At 39.4% G+C, this 24,653-nt stretch overlaps 1 protein-coding gene across 2 annotated transcripts in view; it reads left to right on the top strand.

The window, feature by feature from the left end:
- Nucleotides 1-24,653, top strand: part of dync2i2 (dynein 2 intermediate chain 2) — a 66,019-nt gene that overhangs the window by 6,913 nt on the left and 34,453 nt on the right. For both annotated transcript variants that reach the window (XR_007958060.1, XM_052037168.1), the window contains exons 2-5: nucleotides 7,898-8,007; nucleotides 16,447-16,604; nucleotides 22,853-22,962; nucleotides 24,024-24,188. Coding sequence is in view for 1 of the 2 variants with exons in the window: in XM_052037168.1 (XP_051893128.1) it covers nucleotides 7,898-8,007; nucleotides 16,447-16,604; nucleotides 22,853-22,962; nucleotides 24,024-24,188 (543 nt within the window). In the remaining variant the exon portion in view is untranslated. The remainder of the gene's footprint in view (nucleotides 1-7,897; nucleotides 8,008-16,446; nucleotides 16,605-22,852; nucleotides 22,963-24,023; nucleotides 24,189-24,653) is intronic.

Raw genomic sequence — 24,653 nt, 5'->3', positions numbered from 1 at the left:
AAGGTGCTGGAGGAACTCAGCAGGTCAGCCAGCATCTATGGAGGGAAATGGACAGTCAACATTTAGGGTCAAGACCCTTCACTCTTGGAATGTTGGAACACTGATATGTTGGAGGGTTGTGGTGCTGAAAGTTTACAGTTGAAGATAGTATCTTTGCTTCTTCCCACAAACTCATTCTTCTCTCTGACAATGTTGGAAATGCACCCTCCGTATCATTAAAAAAAAAATGCCCACTTCCCCCTCTACCACCTCTAAGATGAGCTTTGAATGTTATATTTGCACTATTATTAAGATTGCCTGTTTTTACTTCTGTAACATTGCCTGACTCTGCCCTGTCTTAATTTATCTGTTTCTGAAATCCTCAGCTATGACTCCTAAGTCTGACTACCCCAATACATTCTACCCTTGTGTAAAGTTACAGGCGTATGAATTAGCAGCAGAACTAGGCCACTCAGTCCATTGAGACTGCTCTACTAGTCAATAAGATCATGGCCGATCTGATTATAACATCTACCCAGCAATCCCATCTACCCTTGGTTACTTTTTACCCTGTTATCAAAATCTATTTACCTCTACCTTTAAAAATATTTAAAGACTGCTTCCATCACCCTTTGGAGAAGTGTTCTAAAGACCTACAACCCTCTGAGGGGGAAAAAAAAGCCTCATCTTTCTTAAGAGCTCCCTTTCTTCCCCCCTGTTGAAACAGTGATCCCCTAATTCTGTATTCTATTACAAGAGAAAACATGCTCTCTATATCCACCTCATTCAAGATCCCTCAGGATTATATATGTTTCAATCAAGTACCTTCTCATTTGTCTGAACTCCAAGGAGAAACAGGGCTAGCCTGTCCAATCTTTTCTCTTAAGACAACTCACCCATTCCAGGCATTTGAATGATTAAACTGCTTCTGAGGAATTTGCATTCTTCCTTCAATAAGGAGTTCAATACTGTCCATGTTACTCCAGATGTGGTCTCACTAATTCCCTATATAACCGAAGCACAGCCACCCTACCTTGTGAAGAGAACTGAATACAAACATTCGTTTTGTTAGCTTTTCTAATTGTGTATTATCTGTATCTGCATACTAACCTTATTCAAGTTGTGCACTAACATATTCAGAACCCTCTGCATCATAGACCTCCAATTCCTGGCATTTCAATAAAGTGGTTTATTTTTCTGCCTAAATGGACTGTTTCACATTTTCCCACATGTTGCCCAGTCACTTTATCCATATCCCTTGGGTGCCTTTATCCAAGTTATTTATACAAATTGTAATAAGTTGCGGTCCTACCACCAATCCAAATGGCACATCACTCTATATTTTGCTAACCAGATAAAGACCCATTTAAGCCTACTGTTTCTTGTTAGCGAGCCAATCTTCTATCCATGCCACGTTACCTCCTACACAGTGAACTTTTATTAACACTTTGATGCAACACCTCATCAAAATTCTTTCTGTAAATCCAAGTATTGTTCATCCAATGATTCCCCTTTATCTACAGCACATGGTATTTCTTCAAAGAACTCCAATAAATTGGTCAAAAAGATTTCCTTTTCACAAAGCCATTTGCTGCCTTATCTTGAATTTTTCCTTGCTTTAATAATTCTGGTGGAGTTTGTTGGTGCTGCTGGGGAGAATTTAAGCTAGTTTGCTAGGGGCTTGGGAGCCTTGGGGTAGAACCAGAAGGGAGAAAAGCTAAGCTGGAAACCAAAAGCAAGGGTTTGAGTGAGGAGGTGATTCCAGAAGGAAAAGGCATCAGGAAAGGGCAAAGAGTACAAGCATAAGAGTGACTCGGGGGGGGGGGGGGGGGGGGGGGGGGAGGGCAGGGAACTAATAAGATGATGAATGCTAAAAAGCAAGATAAAGTGGGGATATAGAGAGATGCAGCAGGGAAACCGGCCATTTGGCCCACTAAATCCACAGTGACCATCAACTACCACTTTACACTTATCCTACATTAATCCTGCTTTTATTCTCCACATATTTTCATCAACTCTCACATGATTCTACCACTAACCTACACACTATGGACAATTTACCATACTCAATCAACCTACCATTTGCACATCTTTGGGATGTGTGATGAAATTGGAATATCTGGAGGAAACCCATGCGGTCACGGAGAATGTGGAAACTCCACACTGACCATACCCAAAGTCAGGATTGAGCCTGGTGTTGTGAGGCAGTTGCTCTATTAGCTACAACACGCTTCATGCCATTAGGTCAGCACCAGTTTTTTTTTAACTGGAGTGCATGAAAATGAAAATTATATAGTTAAATTTTGTTTACTTTGTATACATGTGAATGTGCAGAGTGTGGTAAATAAGGCTAGAACTACAGGCATAGGTGGTCATGTGAGAATATGATGTGGTGGCACTAGCAGAAATAGCACAAAAAGGCCTTGACTGGGCACTAAATATTCTTGGATATTATGTGTTCAAGAAGGATAGTGGGGTAGCAGTGTTGATTAAGATAGCATTACAATGCTGGAGAGAGAAGAAGGTGTAGAGGGATCAAAGGCGGATTCTGGTTAGAGCCAATAAACAGTAGAGGGAGTATTAGGAGTCTTAATAATAGGTCTCTGACAAGTAGAAGAAATATAGAGGAGCAAATGCACATGAAGCTTACTAAGAGGAGGAAAAGCTTTGGGTGGTTACGGGGGCTTTACTATCCCAGTTTATATTGGGATAATTAATAGCATTCAGGGCAGAAAGTGAAGAATTTCTAAAATGTGTTCAGGGTAATTTTCTAGAGCATTATTAATTCACCTGCCTCATTTTCTATAGGACCAATAGTCATTTTGTTAATTTTGTTTTAACTCTTACAATAATTTTTTGTTTCTGGCTAGCTTTATCTCACACTAATTTTTCCTTCCTCAATAATCTTTCAGTCATTTATTTTTTTATTTTGTTTGATCTGTACCTGTCTTTGTGCATTTTTTTTAGTTTGATACTGTAACTTTCTTTTCAAGTCCACCTGGAATTATTCTTTCTCATAGGAATGTATTGATTCTGAAAGATCTCCTTCTATGCCTGCCACAGCATTAAGATTGACCAGTAAACATTTCTGCCCACTTCTAATTTATCCCAAATCTTGTTCATTTTGAAATCCTGTTCTTGCTTGCCTGTCTCAAGATTAAAGCCTCAATTTAAAAATTGTTAATCTTTTCAAATCCCTATAGATTCGGCTTAGCTAAGCCTCTTTCCCCCTTTTTACGCTGAAAGATATTCGCTTATTTACTACCCTCCTGTTCAAGTACAAAATTTGCTTGTACTTTTTGTTTTCAGTCTAGTATGCTGTATCATATGTGCTTCTGTCCTCTTTGAGGAAACTGATGCTTGTTGGTTAACTGCTTTGTGGAACCCATTTGTTCAGTCCAGGAGTGTGGATAGACATCCGGTTACCTGTTAATTTTATTCTGTTCTAGTCCTATTCCAATGTCCTTCCTTGGCTTTTTAAACTTCAAATGAAGCTCAGTGTAAGCTTATGGAATTGTAGTGTCTTTGGTTTACTTGAATAAATGAATAGAGAAGAGTGTGCTGAAACAAAATGTTTTATTTGAGGTGGTAACTGTCACACTGCAATGTTTGGGTACAACTTTGTGTCAGGTGATATAAATAAGTTCCTGAAGACACTCTTCACATGCATGCCTGTCAGGAGCTGTTCCTCATCTTTCAACTAGTGTGCGTATGAAGGACCAAGATCTGCGTGCTGCAGGTTGGTGATTGAGGTTGGACTGAACTTGGTTTTTGAGTGAAGGTAAGGTGAAATGCAATATTGCAGGGTGGAGGATTGAGAAGAGGCTTGAGACATTTGCAGGCTTTCAGACTCGGCATGAACTATTTCAGACTGATTCTGCAACTCCATTTCTTCTGAGGCACCCCTTTTGGGTCAAGGATGATTTGCTTCCACTCAAGTTATGTGGGTTCTGGGGCAGCTGGTGAGCCTTGTCTAGAATTAGCAGACTCTACCTCAGGTGAAGCAGGGGGTGCTTGATCAGGTGAGTAGTTGGACTGTTCAGGAGTTTCTGTACTTTTCCATTATTTTCACTTGTCCTCATCACATGCTTCTTTGAAAAAAGCATGCAGCCTTCCCAGTTACTCCTTTTCCATTTTAATTGATCAGGGGCCAAGGATTCCCATGAGTTGATGTTGATGTTACACTTTTATTTGAGGGGTCATTGAGAACATTCTTAGAGTGTTTTCTTGTCCTCTCTGAAATGTCTTGGTGTGACAGTGCTTGGATGCCTGTTTTGGGAGTTGTGTGTTAGGCATGTGGATGATGTGGTCTGCCCATTCAAATTTGCTGAGCTTAATTAGACCCTCAATGCTGTTGATGTTGGGTTGGGAGAGGTGTTGACATCATTTGGCTTTTTTTTCCTCAATGGATTTGGATGAATTTGTGGAAATGGCATTGGGGATATCGCTGCAGAGCTGTTGAGGTGCTTGGTGTAGCTAGCCATGTTTCCAAAGTATATCAGAGGGCAGTGATTGCTGCTACTTGGTAGACTTCAAGCTTTGTGCTGGGTTTGAGGACTTAATGCTCAAATACTTGTTTTCTCACTGGCACACGAGATATGGAAACTTAGTGGAGGCAGTGAGATGTAATAGTGCATTGAGGAAGATGGAGAAGTAGTTTGGAGCAATGACACAGCTTTGTTTGTCTGCTGTCTACACATGAAAAGGATCTGTGGTAAACATATAGAATCATGGCTTGCATTTTATCGTGCGGCAATCATAAATTTGAGATGAGTTTCTTAGGACAGACAAATTTGAGAAGGGTTTGCCATGATTCCTCTTGATTGACGAGTGTTGAAGGCCAGGTTGAAAAAAGTTAATGTTTATTATTTGATGCTGATCTCTACATTTTACTTTGAGTTGTGTGGTGAAGATGGTGTCTGTTGTGTATCTTGATGAATAGACATTATGACACTGATAGTAGCTGTGTGGCCACTGGCAGGAGCTGGTTGAAGAGGACCCTTGTAATGACATTTCCTGTAGAAGACAACATAATTACCCTCTATGATTACCGCAATCTGATTTGCCTACTATGTTGCAGATAGTCATGATTATGGCATCTCTTGGGTCCCCTGGGGTGCTTGCCTCCTTCCAGATGAGGAATGCGAAGCTGTGAGCTTGTACCAGATAGTCTTCCATGCTAAGCTTTAGAACATCAACATGATACCAGAGGCCTTGTTTTTCTGCTAGCATTTGATCATTTTGACCTCTTGTCATGCTGGGGTGGTGGCAAGACTAGACCAAATGTGTGTATTGGTTTAGAGTCAAGACACTTGCATCAAAGACAAAGTCTTGTTTGAGGAGTTCTTTTGAAGTGCTCTTTCCAGAAGGAATTGTTTGCCTCTGTCTTTTGATAAGATCTCTTTTTTTTACAGTGGGGTGGGTCCTTGAGTATTTTGACGATGCTGTAAAATCCATAAATATTATGGTTATCACCTTGCTGTTGGATATTCTGTGTTCTTTTCATCCATTACCTATTCTTTGGATCATAACATTTTCTACTACCTGTGATCAGCTTCATTTCCTTAGAAACGTGATGGAGTTTCCTATCCAAGTATGCCTTGCGGTACACTTAATTAGCCCCTGGAGCCCTTGTCTGTCTCTTCAAACCAGTCCGAGTGTTTTTGATTGAGAATGATTCTGCTGCCATATTTAAATCTCCTTAAGACCCAGTACCACCTTCTTTTGCATTGCATTGTCATCTCTTTTGTAATTTAATCCCTCTTGTGTTCCACTGTACTCACACACTTTCCCTTTTGGTTCTTTTCTGTCCACTCCACCCTCTCTCTGCATTCTTGGCATTTATTTGTTACTTTTCCTTGCTCTGAAAGGTTAAGTCTATCTTTTGTCTCGGTGAAGCTGCCTGAGTTGTTGAGTGCTTCTAGCATATTCTATTTTTAGATATTTGCACCATTTACAGTATTTTGGTTTTGTTTGGTAATGCTCCTGGGAACTGACTTGTGAGATATTGCTGTTTTAAAGGTTCTATATAAATACAAATTGTTCTGATGGTATAAGAATGATTTTGTATCTTCATTAGTTTGGTTCCTTTGAGACTTCATGTCTCAAGTTCTTTTTTAAAATATGCAGTTCCACTCCATGATTTGAGCTTTGGTGTGGCAATAGGAGGCCGGGTTACTGCAAAGTATCTGAAATGAGATTTAAAGTCAAAATAACTGCTGGACATATTTGAAAATTTTGTTCGTAGTTACCTCACAAGGCCAGGATTCTGTATTACTTTATTAGCATTGTGGGAAGGATATATTGGCCTTGGAAGCAATGCAAGGTAGATTTGCCAAAATGATACTGGGGCAAGAAATTATCTGTATGTAGTGCAAGAATAGGCACAAAGAGGACAAAAAACCTGTTCCTATTCTTTTGAATTTAATCTAAATGTTGCAAAAATTTTACAATCATTGCAGGGAAATGCTGTTGTGTGTGGATTTTTTTTGCCTGAGGTCTGTAAATTTATAATTGTGGTAGCTTATTTCTTAGCATAAATTAAATACTCATTTAAAAAATTTAAAGTGCTATTTCAGCATTGAAATAAATGGGTATAAGCTGTGTACATTTTTTTTTAAGTGTTACATGATTGAAAAATTGACTTTACAATGTGACATGTAATGATGACCATTTCCAGGCTACTCGTACCATTTTGGAAATGCAGCTGAGAACTTTCACTTGAGCATCGAACACATTTCCTGTGCTATTTTTGTTTTTTGAGTATTGTAGGAGAATTCAGACCAAGTTTTCCCATGTGTGACCATTGTTGGGCACTGCCAGAATAACTAGATTTTCACAATGTATTGCTGGATTGGGACATCAGCATCAGCACCACTACCACCCTTCCCCCTACCACCCCCACTTCCAAAAGTTCCAAACTTTTCAACACATGCAGTGCCCTTACACTAGCACCCAGGGTTTTGTGGCACCAAGGCCCATGAACAATAGTTGTTGGAACTTTGGTATGGCCATCTGGCATACTCATTTAGGATGCAATGGAATTTGTAATCTCTCACCATTGTCTGCAGATTGCATTTGGCTTTCCTTGCAATGCTCAAGTTCTCTATTGTTTGGAGAATTAATTTTTTTTTAAGCTTGTCATGCATCAATACAATTGATTAGTAGGTAGAATGGGTGTATTTTCCCATGCTTCCTTGTTTTTTTTTAACTGGTCTGTTCCAATGTGCCATTGATATGCTGTGTTCACATGGCAAAGTCCCAAAATGGTTTACAAGGGGTGATATGGCTGCCAAGAGATAATGGGGAAATGCGGCCAAGGAACTATTTAAAATAATTTTTGAAGAGGTCTTAGAAAACAGAGAATAGGCAAGGTGTATAGATTTAGAGAACGAGTTTCAGGAAATAAGATTAAGATGATAGACATCCAAGGATATGGCCGTAATTATATAGTTAGAGTTTTAGCTTGTTTTCCAAAAGTCATCCAGAAGCCAACTTAAGTCAGTGCCTTAATTGGGACGAGGCAAGATGTGAAAGAACAACTAAAGAGGATAGAAATAGTGGAGAAAGTTTGATTGGAGATGGATGTATTTCGAGTCAGTTCTTATAAAATAATGATAGCCAATATTCTTTTCAAAGGTTCTGACTGATTTTAACAGTTTAATGAAAAAATAGCTGAAGGTGAGATGTCACGAGTCTAAGTAGAAATGAAATCAGTCATTGCTACAGTTTGTATTTTGCTACAACATGCATAAGAAAGGGTTTCAATGGATGGGAAATGTCAAACAATGATGTACATGACATTGTGGTTAAATCCTATCATTTGACTGTGTACTATAAGATGCCTTAAGTTTCAAAATTTCCTTTTGCTGATTATAGGAGGAAGTTTAACACTTTTTTTGTTTAATTTCTGTTGTAGGTTTCATGTTTATATACCCTGCATTATCCAGAAGCCCGTGAGCGACAGCTGCATGTTACTGGTGTGTCCTGGAATGTAACTGGCTCTGTTATTGCTTGTTCATATGGCAGGTATTGTAACTATAAATAACCAACATCATCCTGTCTGTTCATTATTAGTGATCAATATCCTTGATTGAGATGAATACTTGGTTGGCCTGATATGGGTGAATGTGGCAGTGAGTTGAGAAGAGCAGCAAGGAAGATTCTAGGATCAGCTTCTGTGTAGGAAATTCTCACAGTTAGGAAAGATGTGCAGAATGAACAAGCAAAGACATCAGTACCAATTTTTAGACCAGAGATTCAGTTCATTCTGGAACTACATTGACAAATGCCATGTATTGTTTCTGTATATGATCGAAAAAAAAATTAGATGGAGGCAGAAACACTTGGTGTATAAAAATAGGAATTCACTGTCTTGTACATGCATTTAACATCAAGGATGTGAGAAAGTATCAGATGCCTGCTAGGATTCAGCATAACTTGCTTATAGTGTTCATTTCAATTGAATTAGGAACATTTTGTTTGTTTAGATACTGTGACCTGTACACACTGTCAAATAGAACTGCTAAGCAAATGTTAAATCACTCCAGGTTGCTCAACAGACAGCAAACCATTGAAACCTGTCTTCTTGGATATAAGAGTGAAGACAGACAGATAAATGGAACAATTAATGGAATCACAAGCCAGGCCAAACTTTGGTGGAACTGTATCATTGTGGAATGTTGGAGTCCATTTTGGATAGTTGTTCAAGAGACTTCCTACATTGGCTGCTGTCTGGAACAGAAAATAGTTTTAAATGTTCAAGTTATTTATTGTTATCATTTACATTGTATTTAATATTTGTTCATGCTTATCTAGTTTCCCCACATAGATGTACATTATTTGCCTCAACTACTACTGTCATAATGAGTACCATATTCTCACCACTCTGGGTTAGGAAGTTCTTGATTTCTAGGTGACTGATTTGATTGCCTCCAATTGTTCTCTTTCCCATAGTGGTAACACTATCCATCCATTACAAATTTCCATAGTTTTAAAGACAACCATGAGGGTATTTGTTGGCTATCTCTTTTCAAGGATTTAGGGATGCAAGCCATTCATTCTTTCCTGATCTGTGGGATCTCATAATTCTAGTACTTTGTTTTACTCGCCCTTTCTGCTGGTGTATAACCATTTAATAATATAATGACCAGAACTGTGGAGAGGGCACTTCTAATCTAGGACTATGCAAGTTTTAAAGGATACAAGACTTCTGTTGGAAGGAAAAGTACAAGCTGGTAACTTGGGTTTCACAGGGAGTATGAAGTACAATGGGGAAAAATACTCTGAATTTGTTCATGACGATGGCGGGAAATTGTGAGAGAAACTTGTCTTATCACACAACTGTATATACCTCTTCATAGAAAATGCACACAAATTACCAAGAAATAGATTATTTTCACAATTAGTTAGCAGAGATTTGTATTCATTAATTTGAATCTGTTTTATTTAGTTCTATATTGACCTAAAGTTTTTGGAACTGTCCTGTTAGCAACACTTAATGGGTATCAAAAACCATATACTTAAAAAAAAATATGTATACATCAAATAGGAACTGCAAGGAATATTTTTGTGTTGAAATAGCAGTGTGATAAATTATAGCTGGAGAATTACTCAATGAGGGAGTCTACTAGATACATCTCAATTCATCTCTCCAGGTGCAACCAATTAATGTCATCTGATTGTTTCTTGAATGCCACCAGAGGTTTTGTGTTCTCACCCTTAATGGGGATGCTATTATCTTTTGGCTGCTTTATATGAAGTAGAGCAATTTTTAAAATAATAGTCCAAAATCTCTCTCTCTCTGGTCTGAAGCTGTTGCTCTCAGAGTACTCTGCTCCATTTTAGATTTATAATTCTGTACAGTAACCCTTCCATTGATGCAATGTTTTGGCGCTCTGTACTCTGGCTGTGCTGTTTTTAAAGTTCATAACAAGCTTAGGTGGAAGCCTTGCTGGGTCAAGTTGAGCTAACTCTAGACCTCATGAAATTTCATGGCAAGGAGTACTTCTGATTACCATCTACAACTCACTCAATTGATGAATCAGTGCTCCTCCGTGTGAAATAACAGTTGGAAGAAGCACTGAAAGTAGCAAGTGCATATAATGTACTCTGAATTGGGGACTTATGTTTCCATCACCAATAGTGACTTGATAGCATCATTGCAATCGATCTGGCTGAGTCCTGAAGGACGTATTTGCCAGACTAGGTCTGTGGCAGGCAGTGAGTGAATCAACACAAATGAAAACGAGGTCAAGTAGGTTTATCCCTAATCCTACCAGTGGCAAGTGCATCTGTACATGATAGCAAGTGACCAAGGCACAGTCCTTGTGGACACAAGGTCCCATCTTCACACAGTGAACACAACCCATTTTGTTGCCTGGCACCACAAACCTGCTAAATGGAATGATCTGAGAATAGATCTACAAAAGTGAGCATCCATGAGGTGTTGTGGGTCATTAGCACCAGCAGAATTGTATACCTTAAATCTGTAATCTCATGGCTTGGCATATTCCTCACTCCACAAGAACTGTGCCTGGTCACTTCTGCCAATGCCATCATGGACAGATGCATCTGCCAGGAGATCAACTTTGGTTTAAGGAAGACTGCAGAATGGCTTGGCAGAAGTAGCACCAGACATGCATAAAAATAAGGTGTCAGCCTAGTGAAGCTGTGATATCAGACTGCCTGCATGCTAAACAACAAAAGAGCATGCAATTGACAGAGCTAAGCAATCTCACAACCTACAAATCAGAGCTCTGCAGTTCCACTTCATCCAGTTGTGAATGGTGGGAGCAATGAAATGACTAATGGGAGGAGGTGGCTCCAAGAACATCCCTGTTCTTGATGATGGAGGGATCCAGCATGTGAGTGCAAAGAAAGGCAGAAGCATTCGCTACCATTGCCAGCCAGAAGTACAGAATAGATGATTCATCTCTGCTTCCACCCGAGGTCTTCATGGAAGTCATTCTCCAGCCAGTGCAGTTCACTTCACATGAAATCAAGAAACAGTTGAGAGTACTGATAAAACAAAATCTACAGGATCTACAGGCAACTTCCCAGCTGTAGTATTGAACTGTACTCCAGAACTAGCTGCACTTCAAGCCAAACTGTTCCAGTACAGTTGCAATATTGATATCTACGTAACAATGTGGAAAATTGCAAAAGTAGGACAAATCCAATCTGGCTAATTACCACGCAATCTGTCTACTTTCAGTCATCAGCAAAGTGATGAAGGTGTCATTGTTAGTGCAGCTAATGCTTAGTTTGGATTTCACTAGGGCCACTTAGTTCCAGATCTCACCACAGCCTTGGTTCAAATATGGACCAAAGAGCTAAATTCTAGAGGTGAGGTGAGAGCAATTGCACTTGACATCAAGGCACTGTGCACAATCTTTGTCACCTTGCCCAAAAAAGGATATAGTAGCAATGGAGGCAGTTGCAAAGAGATTTGCCAGGCTCAACTTGTTATTGTCCAGAGTTCAGAGGAATGAGGAGTGATCTTATTGAAACATATAAGAACTTAAGGGGGCATGACAGAATAGATCTCAAGATGTTTTCACTAGTTGGAGTGTCTTGAACGAGGGGACATAGTTTCAAGATAAAGGGCTGGTCATTTGAAACCAAAGTATATAAAAATTACTTCTCTCAGAGAGTAGTGAATTTCTGGAACTCTGTACCCCAGAGAATTGTGGAGTCTGTCTCATTAGAAGTATTTAAAGTGGAGGTTGATACATTTTTTGAAAGATTGAAGGCTATGGAGATCTGGCACAGAAGAGAATTGAGGCCAGCAAAGATCAGCCATGATCATATTGAATGGTTGGGCAAGCATGAGGAGTCAGGTGGCCTATTCCTGCTTCTATTTTCTTGTGACTTAGTGTGGCTTCAAGGTGCCTGGGAATCGAAGGGAAAGCATTCCAATGACCAGAGTCATATGTCTCAAAGGAATATGATGTGGCTCCAGGACATCACTGCAGAAGTTCCTCAGGGCTGTTTCCTTGGTGCAACCACCTTCAGCTGCTTGTGACTGCATGCATGCAGCAACTTCAAGCCTGGACTGTTAAGTGGCAAGTAACATTCATGGTACAAAAATCCCAGGCAATGACCATCTCCAGCAAGAGAGAATCTAACCACCTACCCCTGATGTTCAATGGCATTACCATTTCAAAATCACCACCATAATATGCTGGGGATCACCATTGACCAGAAACTCAACTTGACCAATCACATAAATACCATGGCTACAAGAGCTGGTCAGAAACTCAGTAACTTGAATCTCCTTCCACCACCTGCAAGACACAAGTCAGTAGAGGGTTATGGAATATTCTCCATTTATATTGATGAGAGCAGTGCCAATAACTCGAAGCTTGACACCATCTGGGACATCCTCTAGGAGTAAGGATGTGGTCAAAGAGGAGGAGAGCAGTAGAAATCAGAGGGCTTGCAGAACTCCTGTCAAAGAGAGGACAAAAACTTCAAAGTGGGCATACATTGAAGAGACTTCAGTTGAGTAATAAAATCAAGACCCAAGGGACTGCAGATACTTAGAGCAAAAAACAAACTGCTGGAGGAACTTGGTGGGTTAGACAGCATCTGTGGAGGCCAAGGGACAGTCAAAGTTGCAGGTCAAGACCCTGCAATTAATTTGCAGATTTTTAATGTTTGTTTTGAAACAGTAACCCATGAGCAGAATAGATTTGGACTTGTATAAATTACAATTACTAATTGTACCTTTTATCATAGGCTCATTGTTCTGGAATAGTTCACAACCGATAAATTACTTCGAAATATCCTTGTTTGATCTTGCTTCCTAGAAATAGAAATGAGATTTTTAAAAAAAAACAGTTTATCATTTATTTTTGGTGGTGTTGATTGAAGGAGTGATGTTTAAATAGTAGTTTGTGGAGAATGCTTTTGCCTGTCTAAGTTGTTCCTTGCACTACGTTATTGTGTTACTCATAATTTGCTTATTATTTCTTCTTAGGCAGTCCCTTGGGATTGAATATGACTTGCTTCCACTCTGGTTCTGTGGGATGACTGAGGCCAATGTAGCATCTGCAGATTCTATCACACTTGGGACAGGTGGTGCTCTATGGGATGGACGGGTGGGTAGTTTCTGAGATGAGCTACTTCTGCAGTTTATGCTGGGTATCCATCCACTCCCAATGTGTGGATTTAAGAGTAATGCAGCACGGAAATGGGTCCTTCGGCCCAACTGGTCTGTCCTGACCACAGCATCCTCCCTGCTAGTCCCAATTGCCTGTGTTCAGACCATAACCCTCCAAGTCTCTCCCCTCCATGTACAAATGCTTCTTAAATGTTGCAATTGTACCCACCTCAACCACTTCCTCTGGCAGCTCATTCCAGGTACTCACTACCCTCTGTGTAAAGAAGCTACGTCTCAGGTCTCTTAAATCTCTCCTCTCTTATCTTGTATCTGTGCCCTCTAGTTTTGGACTCCACAACCCTGGGGAAAAAACTATGACCGTCTACATTATCCATAACGCCTCATGATTTTATAAACTTCTGAGGTCACTCCTCGTTCTCCAACGTTCCAAGGAATAAAGATCCAGCGTGGCCAACCTCTCCCTATAACTCAGGCCCTCTAGTCCAGGTAGCATCCTCCAAAATCTCTTCTGCACTCTCTCCAGCTTGACAATGTCTTTCCTATAACAGGGTGACCAAAACTGTACACAATACTCCAAGTGTGGCCTCACCAACAACTTATATAACTGCAACATAATATCCCTACTCCTAAACTCGATGCCCTGCCTGATGAAGGCCAGTATGCTAAACGCCTTTTTCACCACCCTTCGGCGAACTCGGTATTTGTCCTCTCAGGTCCCTCTGTTCCACAACATTCATCAGTGTCCTGCCATTTGCTGTATAAGTCCTACCCTAGTTTAAATGTCCAAAATGCATCACCTCACATTTATCTAAGTTGAAATCCATTTGCGATTCCTCAGCCCATTTCCCTAACTAATCAAGATCTCTTTGCAATTAATTGTAACCTGCTTCACTATCAACAAGATCCCCTAATTTAGTATCATCAGCAAACTTGCTAATTGTGCCATGTACATTCAACTCCAAATCATTTACATACATAATGAATAACAGCAGTCCCAATACTGACCCCTGGGTCACCCCACTCATCACAGGCTTCCAGTCGAAGAATCACCCTTTAACCATCACCCTCTGCTTCCTATCATCAAGCCAGTTCGGAATCCACCTCGCTAGCTCCCCCTGAATCCCATGCAACCTAACCTTCCAGATCAGCCTGCCATGTGGGACCTTGTCAAAGGCCAACATTCACTGCCCTACCTTAATTTATCCCCTTAGTTACCTCTTTGGAAAAATTCTAAAAGATTCATCAGACATGATCTCCCACACACACAACAATGCTGACTATTCCTGATCAAGCCTTGACTATCCAAGTGATGGTAGATCTTGTCCCTCAGAATTCCATCCCAGTAACTTCCCTACAACTGAAGTCAGGCTCACTGGCCTGTTGTTCCTTGGCCTATCCTTGCTAACCTTCTTGAACAATGGAACAACGTTAGCCACCCTCCAGTCTTCTGCAATTTCACCAGTGGCTAGTGACAAAGCAAGTATCTCTACAAGGGCCTCCGTGATTTTTTTTTCCCTGGCCTCCCGTAAAGTCCTGGGACACACTTGGTCAAGCCCACCTTAATATGTTTCAAGTCTGCAAATACCTTCTCCTTCGTAATAAGCATATAATCCAAGACCTCACTACTTATTCCCCTCATTTCTTTGGCATCCATGATATTCTCCTTAGTAAACACCGAGGAGAAATAAACATTAAAAATCTCAGCCATCTCCTGTGGCTCCACACATAGGCGGCCCTGATGGTGTTTAAGAGGACCCAGTATCTCCCTCATCACTCTTTTACTGTTAATAAAACTGAAGAACCTCTTGGGATTATTTTTAACCCCTCCTGCCAAATCCATCTCATACCCTCCTTTTGCCCTCCTGGTCTTAAGCTCTTTATATTCATTGAGGGATTCATTCATACCCAGCTGCCTAAATGCAATGTATGCTTCCTTCTTTTTCCTGACCAGAGCCTCAACCTCTTGTCAGCCAGGTTTCCCTGAACTTGGTATGTCTACCCTTCACCTTAACAGGCTGCCCCTGGACTCTTGATATGACCCCTTTTTTTTAAACAGAAAACCTCCCACTAGCCAACTGTTCCTTTGCCTTTAAATAGAGACTTGAGTTCAGTAGCTACACAAAAGTTTCTTCTTTGAGTGGTCAGGGGCCAGGGATTCCCAGGAGTTGGTGAGGATATTGCTTATTTCATGCTTATTTTGGTGGTATTGAAGAAATACAGTGCATTAAGTGCTTTTATCGCTGTGTTATCTGATTCAGTCTCAGTGGATTTGCTCTGAGTTGGAATGTTATGGGTTCAAGTCCTCCAGGAGCATCTGAGAATGAAATTCATGCTGACACTTGGTTGTATTCTGAGAGAGTGCAGTGTTATCAGAGGTGTTGTCTTTCTAATGAGACGTATTAAATTATGTGCCTTTTAGGTAGGTGTGAAGGATCCCATTGTAGAGGAAATCCACTGTCCTGTTTGCTTCAACTAACAACATTAAAATATTAGGTCATCATTTTTCTTTTGCTATGGCCAAATTGTTCACCTGTATTACCACAGTGATTGCACTTTAAGAGTAATTGGTTGGCTGAACAGCACTTGGACGTCCTGAGTTAGTTTTTTAAAAAAAAAAGTACTGTATGAAAGCAAGTTTGTTCCTTTTCAATTCAACTTGTAAATTAACAAGCAATAAAAGTTATATAAAAAAGTAGATTTTTAAATTATTTTTGTAGCAATTATTATTTCAGATTTAAATAGCAAGAAGGAACAAACACTTCAAAAATAATTGAATACCTAATTGAAATAATGCTGCTTTTCATCAGTCGTGCCATGTAGTCAACTTGCTTTAAGCATTGTATTATGTCCATTGCTAGAGTAGTATCTGTTATGAATGGAACAATGTCTCTTCTCACCTTGCTTTCTGATTTGGTATTGTAGATCAAACTGCCATTAAGTACACATTGCTTAAAGGATTATTCCTTGCGGATTATTCCAAAGTTCCTTAGTTGATAATCCAAATGAGGATTGTGGATCATGGCAACATGTTCCATGTTATTGCTGAGAAATTCTGTGTTGTCACAAGTGACTTCAATATATATGCTTGTACACTGCAGATCCAAATCATAAAGCAGAGTAAGAGGGGCTGGTAGAAACCACCAGTAAATCTACAATTGACTTGGTGCAGATCAGTTGGTCAACTTTCTTGTTTGAGTTGGTGACCAATTGTCTTTTGTATTTTTCCATCAAATATGAATATATGAACCTACTGTATGTAATTTTGCATTCCAAATTTTGGTGTTAAAGTTCTTTTTGAGCTGCCCAGAATAATATTTAATAACTATTAAGTTTAATTGCAGGTTGCAGGATGGTGACTGGAGCACAGAGAAGTCTTACGTGTGTACTTGGAATCTGGATCGGAGAGGGTTGAACCCAAACCGGCCAAACGTTGTGATTTATGTTTCCAGTGCTGTCATGTGCCTGGCATTCCACCCAACAGAACCTTCTTTGATTGCTGGTATGAATTTAGGCTTTGATTTTTGAAGTTTGCAGCTCTCCATCATGTAGGAGGGAGAAGGGGAAATGAAGCTGAACCATTGAACTCCCCATCTCAGGTGTTGAAAAGTAGATGAACAAAAGATTTGCATATATACAGAACCTTAGGATGTCTCAAAGTGCATTGTAGTCAATGAAGTACTTTTTGAAGTGGCTACACTATTATTTAATTGATCAAATTCATGCAAGTAGTAATATGTTAATATTTCAGTTTTGATGTTGGTTGGGGTATATATGGCCTGAGTGCTAGGGATGACTTGCCTGTTCTGAAATACCTTAATGGCAAGGAATCTTAAACTGAAAGACAGAAGAAGCACATCAATAATCCTATGCAATCATAATTTTCAGTGCTGGTGCAGATTGCTCAGTGAAGGAATCTCCATTATTATAAAAATTTTAGGTGGAGCTGGAAATTTGGAAGTTTGCCTGTGAGCTCTTTCTGAGGCCTGTGATAGAGTAAGGTAGGAATTGAAGTCTCAGATGCTGTGCAAAACCCAGGTGTGAACTTTATTTAAAGTGCATCAGTCCCCAGTCAGTATATTGTGTACTGGGGCTTGTGCAGGTTAAATGCCCAGTGGTAATACTGTTAATGAAATCGTTTGCTCACATTGGCCCATTATTGAATCTCATTGGATCTGGTCAATAGGTTGTTGATCAAAGTATTTTCTAGCACATGAATTGGATTTGGGCCAGTAATGCAAATTAATCAGCCCTAATCAAACTAGTTGATGCTCTAAGGATATTTCCCTGTGGAACACACAGAATTTGGGGATGTAGCATCAGGACAAGAGTCAGCTAATGAAGCTGAAATGAAGAGGAATTTCTTCTCTGGAATGTTTCTAAATCTTTGGAATTCTCTTTAGACACCTGTGAATGCTACTATTAAGTATATTCAGGATTTTGTTAGATAGATTTTTGGACTGCAATGACAAAGAAGGATGTGAGAATTAGGCAGAAAAGTATTGAGGCCAAAGAACACATCTTACTGTTCAGAGGGGCTGTAAGGCCATCTGTTTTTATGTCTCATATTCTTATTACATATGCACACAGTCATGAAGGATAGAGGCTGGGTGTGCGAGTTATTGAGAGTCTTGGAAAATATTTGTAGTGTGGATGCAGAACTAACTGGTCCAAACCAGTGTTATACTCTGAAATGTGACATCTCTCACTCCAGTGGCATATCCTCCTCGGAGGTTTCCTTGGCATGAGCTGTTGGTCCTTTAACAGGAATCTACAGCAGCATGAAAGACCCAAGTGGAGTCACCAATAATGAAGGTCTTGTCTTCTTCCCAAGTCCTAAAATCACAATCCATTGAATTAAATTGCACCCATCAGAGGTAATTTTGTCGTCCATTAGAGCAACTTTTAACAGACGTACTACAAAATCGAAATGTACCTCAACTTCAGAAAAGGTATATGTATATGAACACCTTGAAGAAATTTAAATTAAAGAAAAATGTAGCTTCCAAGTAGAAATGTGTATCGTTTATTCCTTGATGTTGCTCGATACATGTAGGTTCAAATTTTGTTGTCAGCAGTGAAGTGAAGGCACTTGTTGCTGACCTTTGGAAGCTTGCCCACTAGGATATAGCAATCTCTCTGAGAATTCCCTTTTCCTGATGTTAATCTTGCTTTCATCTCAACTATAATGATCTTCAGAGCCCAAAGTCTGATGCCATGAAACATGATTTCAATCAGAACATTTAAAAAAAAGTTATAAATTTTAACTGCAGTTATATGTTGGTGTACTAACAGTTTACAGAAAATGAGATAAAGAACAAAAATGTATGAGGTCATGGTAGCAGGAAAAATTATGGGCAATTGTTTCCAAAAAAAATTAAATAGCATAGGATTTAGAAATAATTATCTGAGAGAGCCAAACTAAATTAAAAAGTTTTTCAACTTGAATTATGTCTTTGAAAACTTTAAAAGCTCAGTTACATCTCATTTGTCGAGCTGTTTTATTATTGAGCGTTTTTTAAAATAATAAATAGTTGAAGTTATCTTATTCATTGATTTCTGCTAAATACACTGTTGAAGCTGTAGCTGTGACCCAATGGAGAAGTAGGCAATCTCTGAAAGCAGCTTCTGCATTTTTGTTTTACTGCTCATGTGACTCTTGAACTTAAATCAGATTTTCCCCATTTTGACAGTGACTGAGGGCCCTGTCTTTTGCACACCATATCCCTATACTATATATTTTTAAAACTAATGTGAAGAAGCATACATTGAGAATGGATAGCAATTTGGTCAGCACATGAGAAGAAAGCAGGCACCGTGGATTGGACTTGTAGCCTCACTGAACAAGTGCATCTTAAATTTTGACTTCTCTTTTAGATGCTGTTGGAGTGATTTGTTCTCTTCCACAATCTTTTATTTTTTTTTAAATAGGAGTCTTGTAGTGTTTAGTACACTTTGCATTTTGAAAATTCCCCAAAGCATAGACAGTAATTATTGCAATATAGGAATATTATTTTAATGTTATAGGAACATTATTTACTTGATTTAGAGAACCTGAAGAGACAAGGTAAAGTTTCTATATGATATGCAACTCAATAATTTAAATTGCAGTTCTTGCAGTACATCATTACTACCACTGGAGGATACTAGTTGGAGCAAATTGGCAAATGAGATCTGAGATATTTTGTCAACTGAATAACAAATTTTGCAGTTTCTAGATAAAAGAAACATTACACTTTCACTTTTTTGATTATGAAACCTGGCAATGAGCAGCTTCAACACTGTATTCAACAGAAAGTAATGATTTGAAGAGGTTTGAAAAGTAATGCTACTGATATGATTTTCTTTGAAGAAACTTTGAGTAGGGGAAAGGCTGCAAGAAAGATTGGCAACTGGAGTTTTATTTTGTTGCCTTTAGAATAAATTTCATTGGTCCAGACAATCCTGCATTCTGTTATTGTTTTACCTTGTACTACCTCAATGCACTGTGTAATGAATTGATGAAAGGCTTGCCTTGCATACAGTTCATGTACCTCAGTACAAGTGATGATAATAAACCAATTACAGTCTTGCTTTCAATACACTATGAAGAGAGGAGCAAATGATATGTGTATTGGTGTATTGTTTGAGAAGAAAGACCAAAGGAGTAACTACCATTATGGCATTAATGATAAGGAGAAAATATAAACTTTAATAACACAATAAATAAGAGCAGAAGTAGGCAACCTGGCCCTTTGAACCTGTACAGCCATTCATTAAAGTCATGGCTGGTCTACCTCAGTGCCATCTTCCAGCACTCTCACCATATCCCTAGATTCCTTTGATATCCAGAAATCTATCCATCTGTTTTTAGAATGCGCACAACGACTGAGCCTCCACAGTCCTCGAGTAGGGAATTCCAAACTTTTGCCATATTTTGAGTGTGGAAATTTTTCTTCATCTCGGTCCTGAATGGCCAATCCCTTATTCTCTACCTACACCCCGTTTCAAGACTTCAGTCAGGGGAAGCTTCCTTACTGCATCTAGCCTATCAAGCCTTTTAAGAATTTTTAGAAAGTTTTTGAGATGTCCGTTCTTTCTTCTGAAATCTAAAGAAAACAGTCCTAGTCTACTCACCTCTTCTACAGTAAACTCACCCTTCCTTGAACCAATCTAGTACATCCTCACTGCAATTCTCCATGGCAAGTGCATCTTTTTGGCAAGGCAATTAAAATTGTGCACAATAGTCCAGATGTAGTCATCTAGGCCCAATACAATTTCAGTAAGACTTCCTTATTCCTGTAATGAACTCCTCTCTTTATAAAAGTTAATATATCAATTGTCTTTCTCATAACTGGCTGCACCCATATGCTAGCCTTCATTGACTTTCATTGTCAAATAGACACCCAGCTCTATTTGAGCATCATCACCCCCCAAATCATGAGGATCATTGCAGAACTGCAGAGCCTTTACCTGATTTGTTGGTAGTAAGATCATGTGAGGTTGTGGCACAGGACTACATAATTGGCAGCTCATTTTTAAGTATTCCTGGTTCTCCTGGCATGCCCTTTTGCACTCCTCATTGAAGCTGTGTTGATCCCCTGGCTTGATGGTAGTGGTAGGATGACTTTACATATTGTGTTGATGTACATTTCTACAGTTCCTCATGGATACTCAGTTCAGAGCTGCCAGATCAATTTTGGCTCTATCCCATTTAGCACGATTGTAGTACCACAGAGCACAATGGATTGTGTTTTCAGTGTAAAGATTGGACTTTTTCTCTGCAAGGGCTGTGTGGTTACATCTGTGATGCTATCATGAACTGATGCATCTGCTACAAGTAGATTGGTGTGGTGAAGGTCAAGTATATTTTTCCCCGTCTTGGTTCCCTCACTATTGCAGAAGCAACCTAGTTGTTATTCCTTCAGGACTCTGTTACCTTCGTCAGTGAATGCTACTAAGCCATTGAAGTTCTCCACCCAGAGTACATTCTGTGTCCTTGCTACTTTCAGTGCTGCTTCCAAGTTCCTTCAACATGGAAAAGCACTGATTCATCAGCAATAAAATAGCAAATAATGTGTCTAAAACATACAGACAGTAAGAGCACTCACATGTATATAAAAAGGAAGACAGTAGCTAAAGTAAACATTGGTCCCTTAGAGGACATGAATGGGGAATTAATGGAAAATCAAGAAATGGCAGAGATTCTAAATGGATCAGACTTCACAACAGAAGTCACTTAAAAGCATCCCAATATTAATAAGTAATTGAAGTCTTTGAGTGAGTCAGACAAAAAAATACTAAGCAAACTAATGGGGTTTAAGGTTGACAAATCCCCTGGACCTAATAGTCTGCATCCTTTGGTCTTAAAGGAAGTGGCTATAGAGGTGCTGGAATATTTATTTTAGTCTGCCAAAAGTCCCGGTGGATTGGAAAGATGCATATATAATGTCACCATTCAAGAAAGGATGAAGAAAAAAACTAAAGGCTAATTAACCCATATAAGGTAAAGGGAAAATGCTGGAATCCATTGTTAAGCAGGTAATAAAAGTAAAATCATAAGACATTGAAGCAGATTCAACATGATTTTGTGAAAGGGAAATCATGTTTGACAAATCTCAGAGTTCTTTGAAAAGCTAACAAAGAGGGTGAGTAAAGGGGAATCAGTAGATGTAATGCATTTAGATTTCAATTAGGCATTTGATGAGGTGCCGCATAAAAGTTACTACACAGAATAAGAGCATGAGGGATTGGGGGTAGTATGTCGACATGCTTCTGGAATTGGCTGTCAAACAGTCTGGGGAAATGAGTCATGTTGGATTGGTAATCAGTAACAAATGGAGTGCCATGGGGATCAGTGGTCAACTATTTACAATCTATTTAAAGAGTTAGATGAGGGAACAGAGTCTATTTTAGCTGATGATACAAAGACAGGTGGCTAGCAAGTTGCAAGGAGCACACTAATAGCATGAAAAGGGATATAGGTCGGTTAAGTGAATGAGCAAGAAGTTTGCAGATGGCATACAATGAGTGAAAATGTGTGGGGACTTAGTGCATGAAACACAAAGGGTTGACATGCAGGTACAACAAGTAAGTAGCAAGGATTATTGTATGTTGACCTTTATTGCAAGTGATGTGTGTAAAAGTAGGGTAGTTTTGATGCAAATTTACAAAGGGCTGGTGAGACAGCACTTGGAGTACAACATACAATTTTCGTTTTCATATTTAACAAAGGATACACTTACATTGAAGACGTTGAAGATTTGTTGGGTTGAATCCTGGGATGAGGGTGTTGACATATGAAGAGAGGTTGAGCTGATACACACAGAAGTTTAGAAGAATGCAAATCTTCTTTAATCCTATACTTGAAGGTTTGACAGGATGGATATGAAGGATGTTTCCCCTTGTGTGGTTATCTAGGATGAGGGAGAACAGTTTTAGAATAAGGGGTGATTGCCAGTTTAAGATTGAGATTAAGATGGAATTTTCTCTGAGGGACTTGACTCCTTGGGAATTCTCTAACCTAGAGAACTGTGGAGATGGAATCATTGAGCATATTCAAGGCAGAGATTGATGACATTTGAACTACAAAGGAAAGGGGGCATGGGGACAATAGACTGTTTCCTATGACTCCACCTTAAATCCTACCTTGCTTTCAATTTATTGGCTGATACGGCAATGCTTTTGATATATTGTAAATAAGTATTAATAAACTAAGGTCGTGTGTGAGAGGAAAGATTGTGCTCTAAATGTATATTCTATTCCCTTTAGGTGGGCTTTACAATGGAGAAGTTTTAGTATGGAACAGCAGTAAAACTGATGACCCTTTAATTGCTAGATCAGGAATGTCTGAAGACACTCACCGTGAGCCTGTTTATCAGGTAAATGATTTAGTCTGGGTTATTTTGATTTTGTTGTCCTGGTTTATTACTGCTTTGACCATATTAAGTATCTTCAGGGTGATTGAAGCTGATATAAATTCAGTGTGTCACACCTTCCACACCACCGTTTATGTTGTCATCACCATTTGTGCCATTAGTAGGTTATTTGAGTGATGGGAACTCTATTTTGTGATGCATTTTATGTTTGCAAGACCACGATATTTTTTAAGGAACAACTTAAAACAAGAGGGGGAAAAATGCAGAGTGAGTTGCTCACCTTGGGGCCCAGGCAACTGAAGGCATAGCTACTGTGAGTGTGGAGAAAAGAATAGTTGAGGGCAGAATTGGAGGAGCATAGTGATAGGATTGTGTGGCTGGAAGCAATAGGCTGAGTGAGGCCATGGAGGTAATATGAAAATCAGGATGACAGTTTTAAGATTGAGACATTTTTGGACCTGAAACCTAGAAAGTCGCTAAGCATAGGGGCCGTGGGGAAGGGGACTTGGTACTGGTTGATTACAGTTAGAGTTGGATGAGCTCGAGATAATGGAAGATGGATATCTGGCTAGTATTGCAATACTCAAGTCTGGACATAACGGTCATAGATGAGGGCATCGATGGTAGATGGGCTGCAATGCAAAAACAGAAAATCATTTTTAATGTTCCTTATTACATCCTCAACCCAATCCAGTTTGTACATCTATTAGTTTCTTCTCCCACTTTCTTGTGTACTTTGATACTCTATCCTTGGTTTTTCTTACCAAGGTACTGACCCTGGGTTCCCACAGGAATAGTCTGTCAGCCCATAGTGCCAGGGCTGAAGAATGCTTCACCTTGAAGAGAGAAGACCTGCTTTCTTTTAACTCCAGTAAACAATTAGTAGCACCCATGGTCCAACTGCACATTGTGTACATGATTAACAGGCTAACAGAATTGGGTGAGTGGAGCATGGGAGAGTGTCAGAGAGGAGAAAGAAGTGTCACGTTGTTCAAAAGAAAGGAAAGGGAATGGCTAACATGAGAGTTTTAAGTAAAAAGAATGTCTTTTCCCTTCCAAAACAGGTGCAGTGGAACCAGAGTTTGAGTCACAGTAACAGAATTCATATTCTGAGTGCTAGTACCGATGGAAAGATTCTCATCTGGGGGATGGACAGCAAAGGTCAACTCATACTGCAGGATGGATTTGCTCTTATTGTTCAGCAGATGCCACGTAATGTCAAACTTAAGGTGAGCAGTCTTGGTAACTTGATGCAATAGAGCTCCAGAGACTCTCTCAAAGCAGGTAGAATACTGCATTCACGTCCTGGGTGGGTCTGAATTTCGAGAACCACTTGGAAGCAGAATATCTTAAGCATTTAATCTCAACAGTAAATTAGATTCGTATAGCTATAATCCTTTCCATTATTCTGATAGAGACATTCTGCTATATTGCCGTTAAGGAAACACAAGACATGCCAATAGCTGTTGTCTAGCAAATCTTTGCATTTTCTTTTTACGTAACAAGTGTTCAGATTTGTATTTGTCAGTTGTTTCTTGATTTCTCTCTTAGAGATGTGTGGTTGGCAAGCGGGGTCAAATTGTCTTCGAGCTGGAGTCCAATTGACTTTCCATGACAGACTGGGAAATCTGAGCATTGCTGGTACTCAGCACTCCAGGTCATGAAATTGCTGAAATTACTTGGGAGTTCAGGCA

Source organism: Pristis pectinata, chromosome 23 (assembly GCF_009764475.1).
Source record: "Pristis pectinata isolate sPriPec2 chromosome 23, sPriPec2.1.pri, whole genome shotgun sequence".
Taxonomy (NCBI): Eukaryota; Metazoa; Chordata; class Chondrichthyes; order Rhinopristiformes; family Pristidae; genus Pristis; species Pristis pectinata.
Note: the sequence above shows the minus strand (reverse complement) of the source record. Positions and strands in the feature narration are given on the sequence as shown.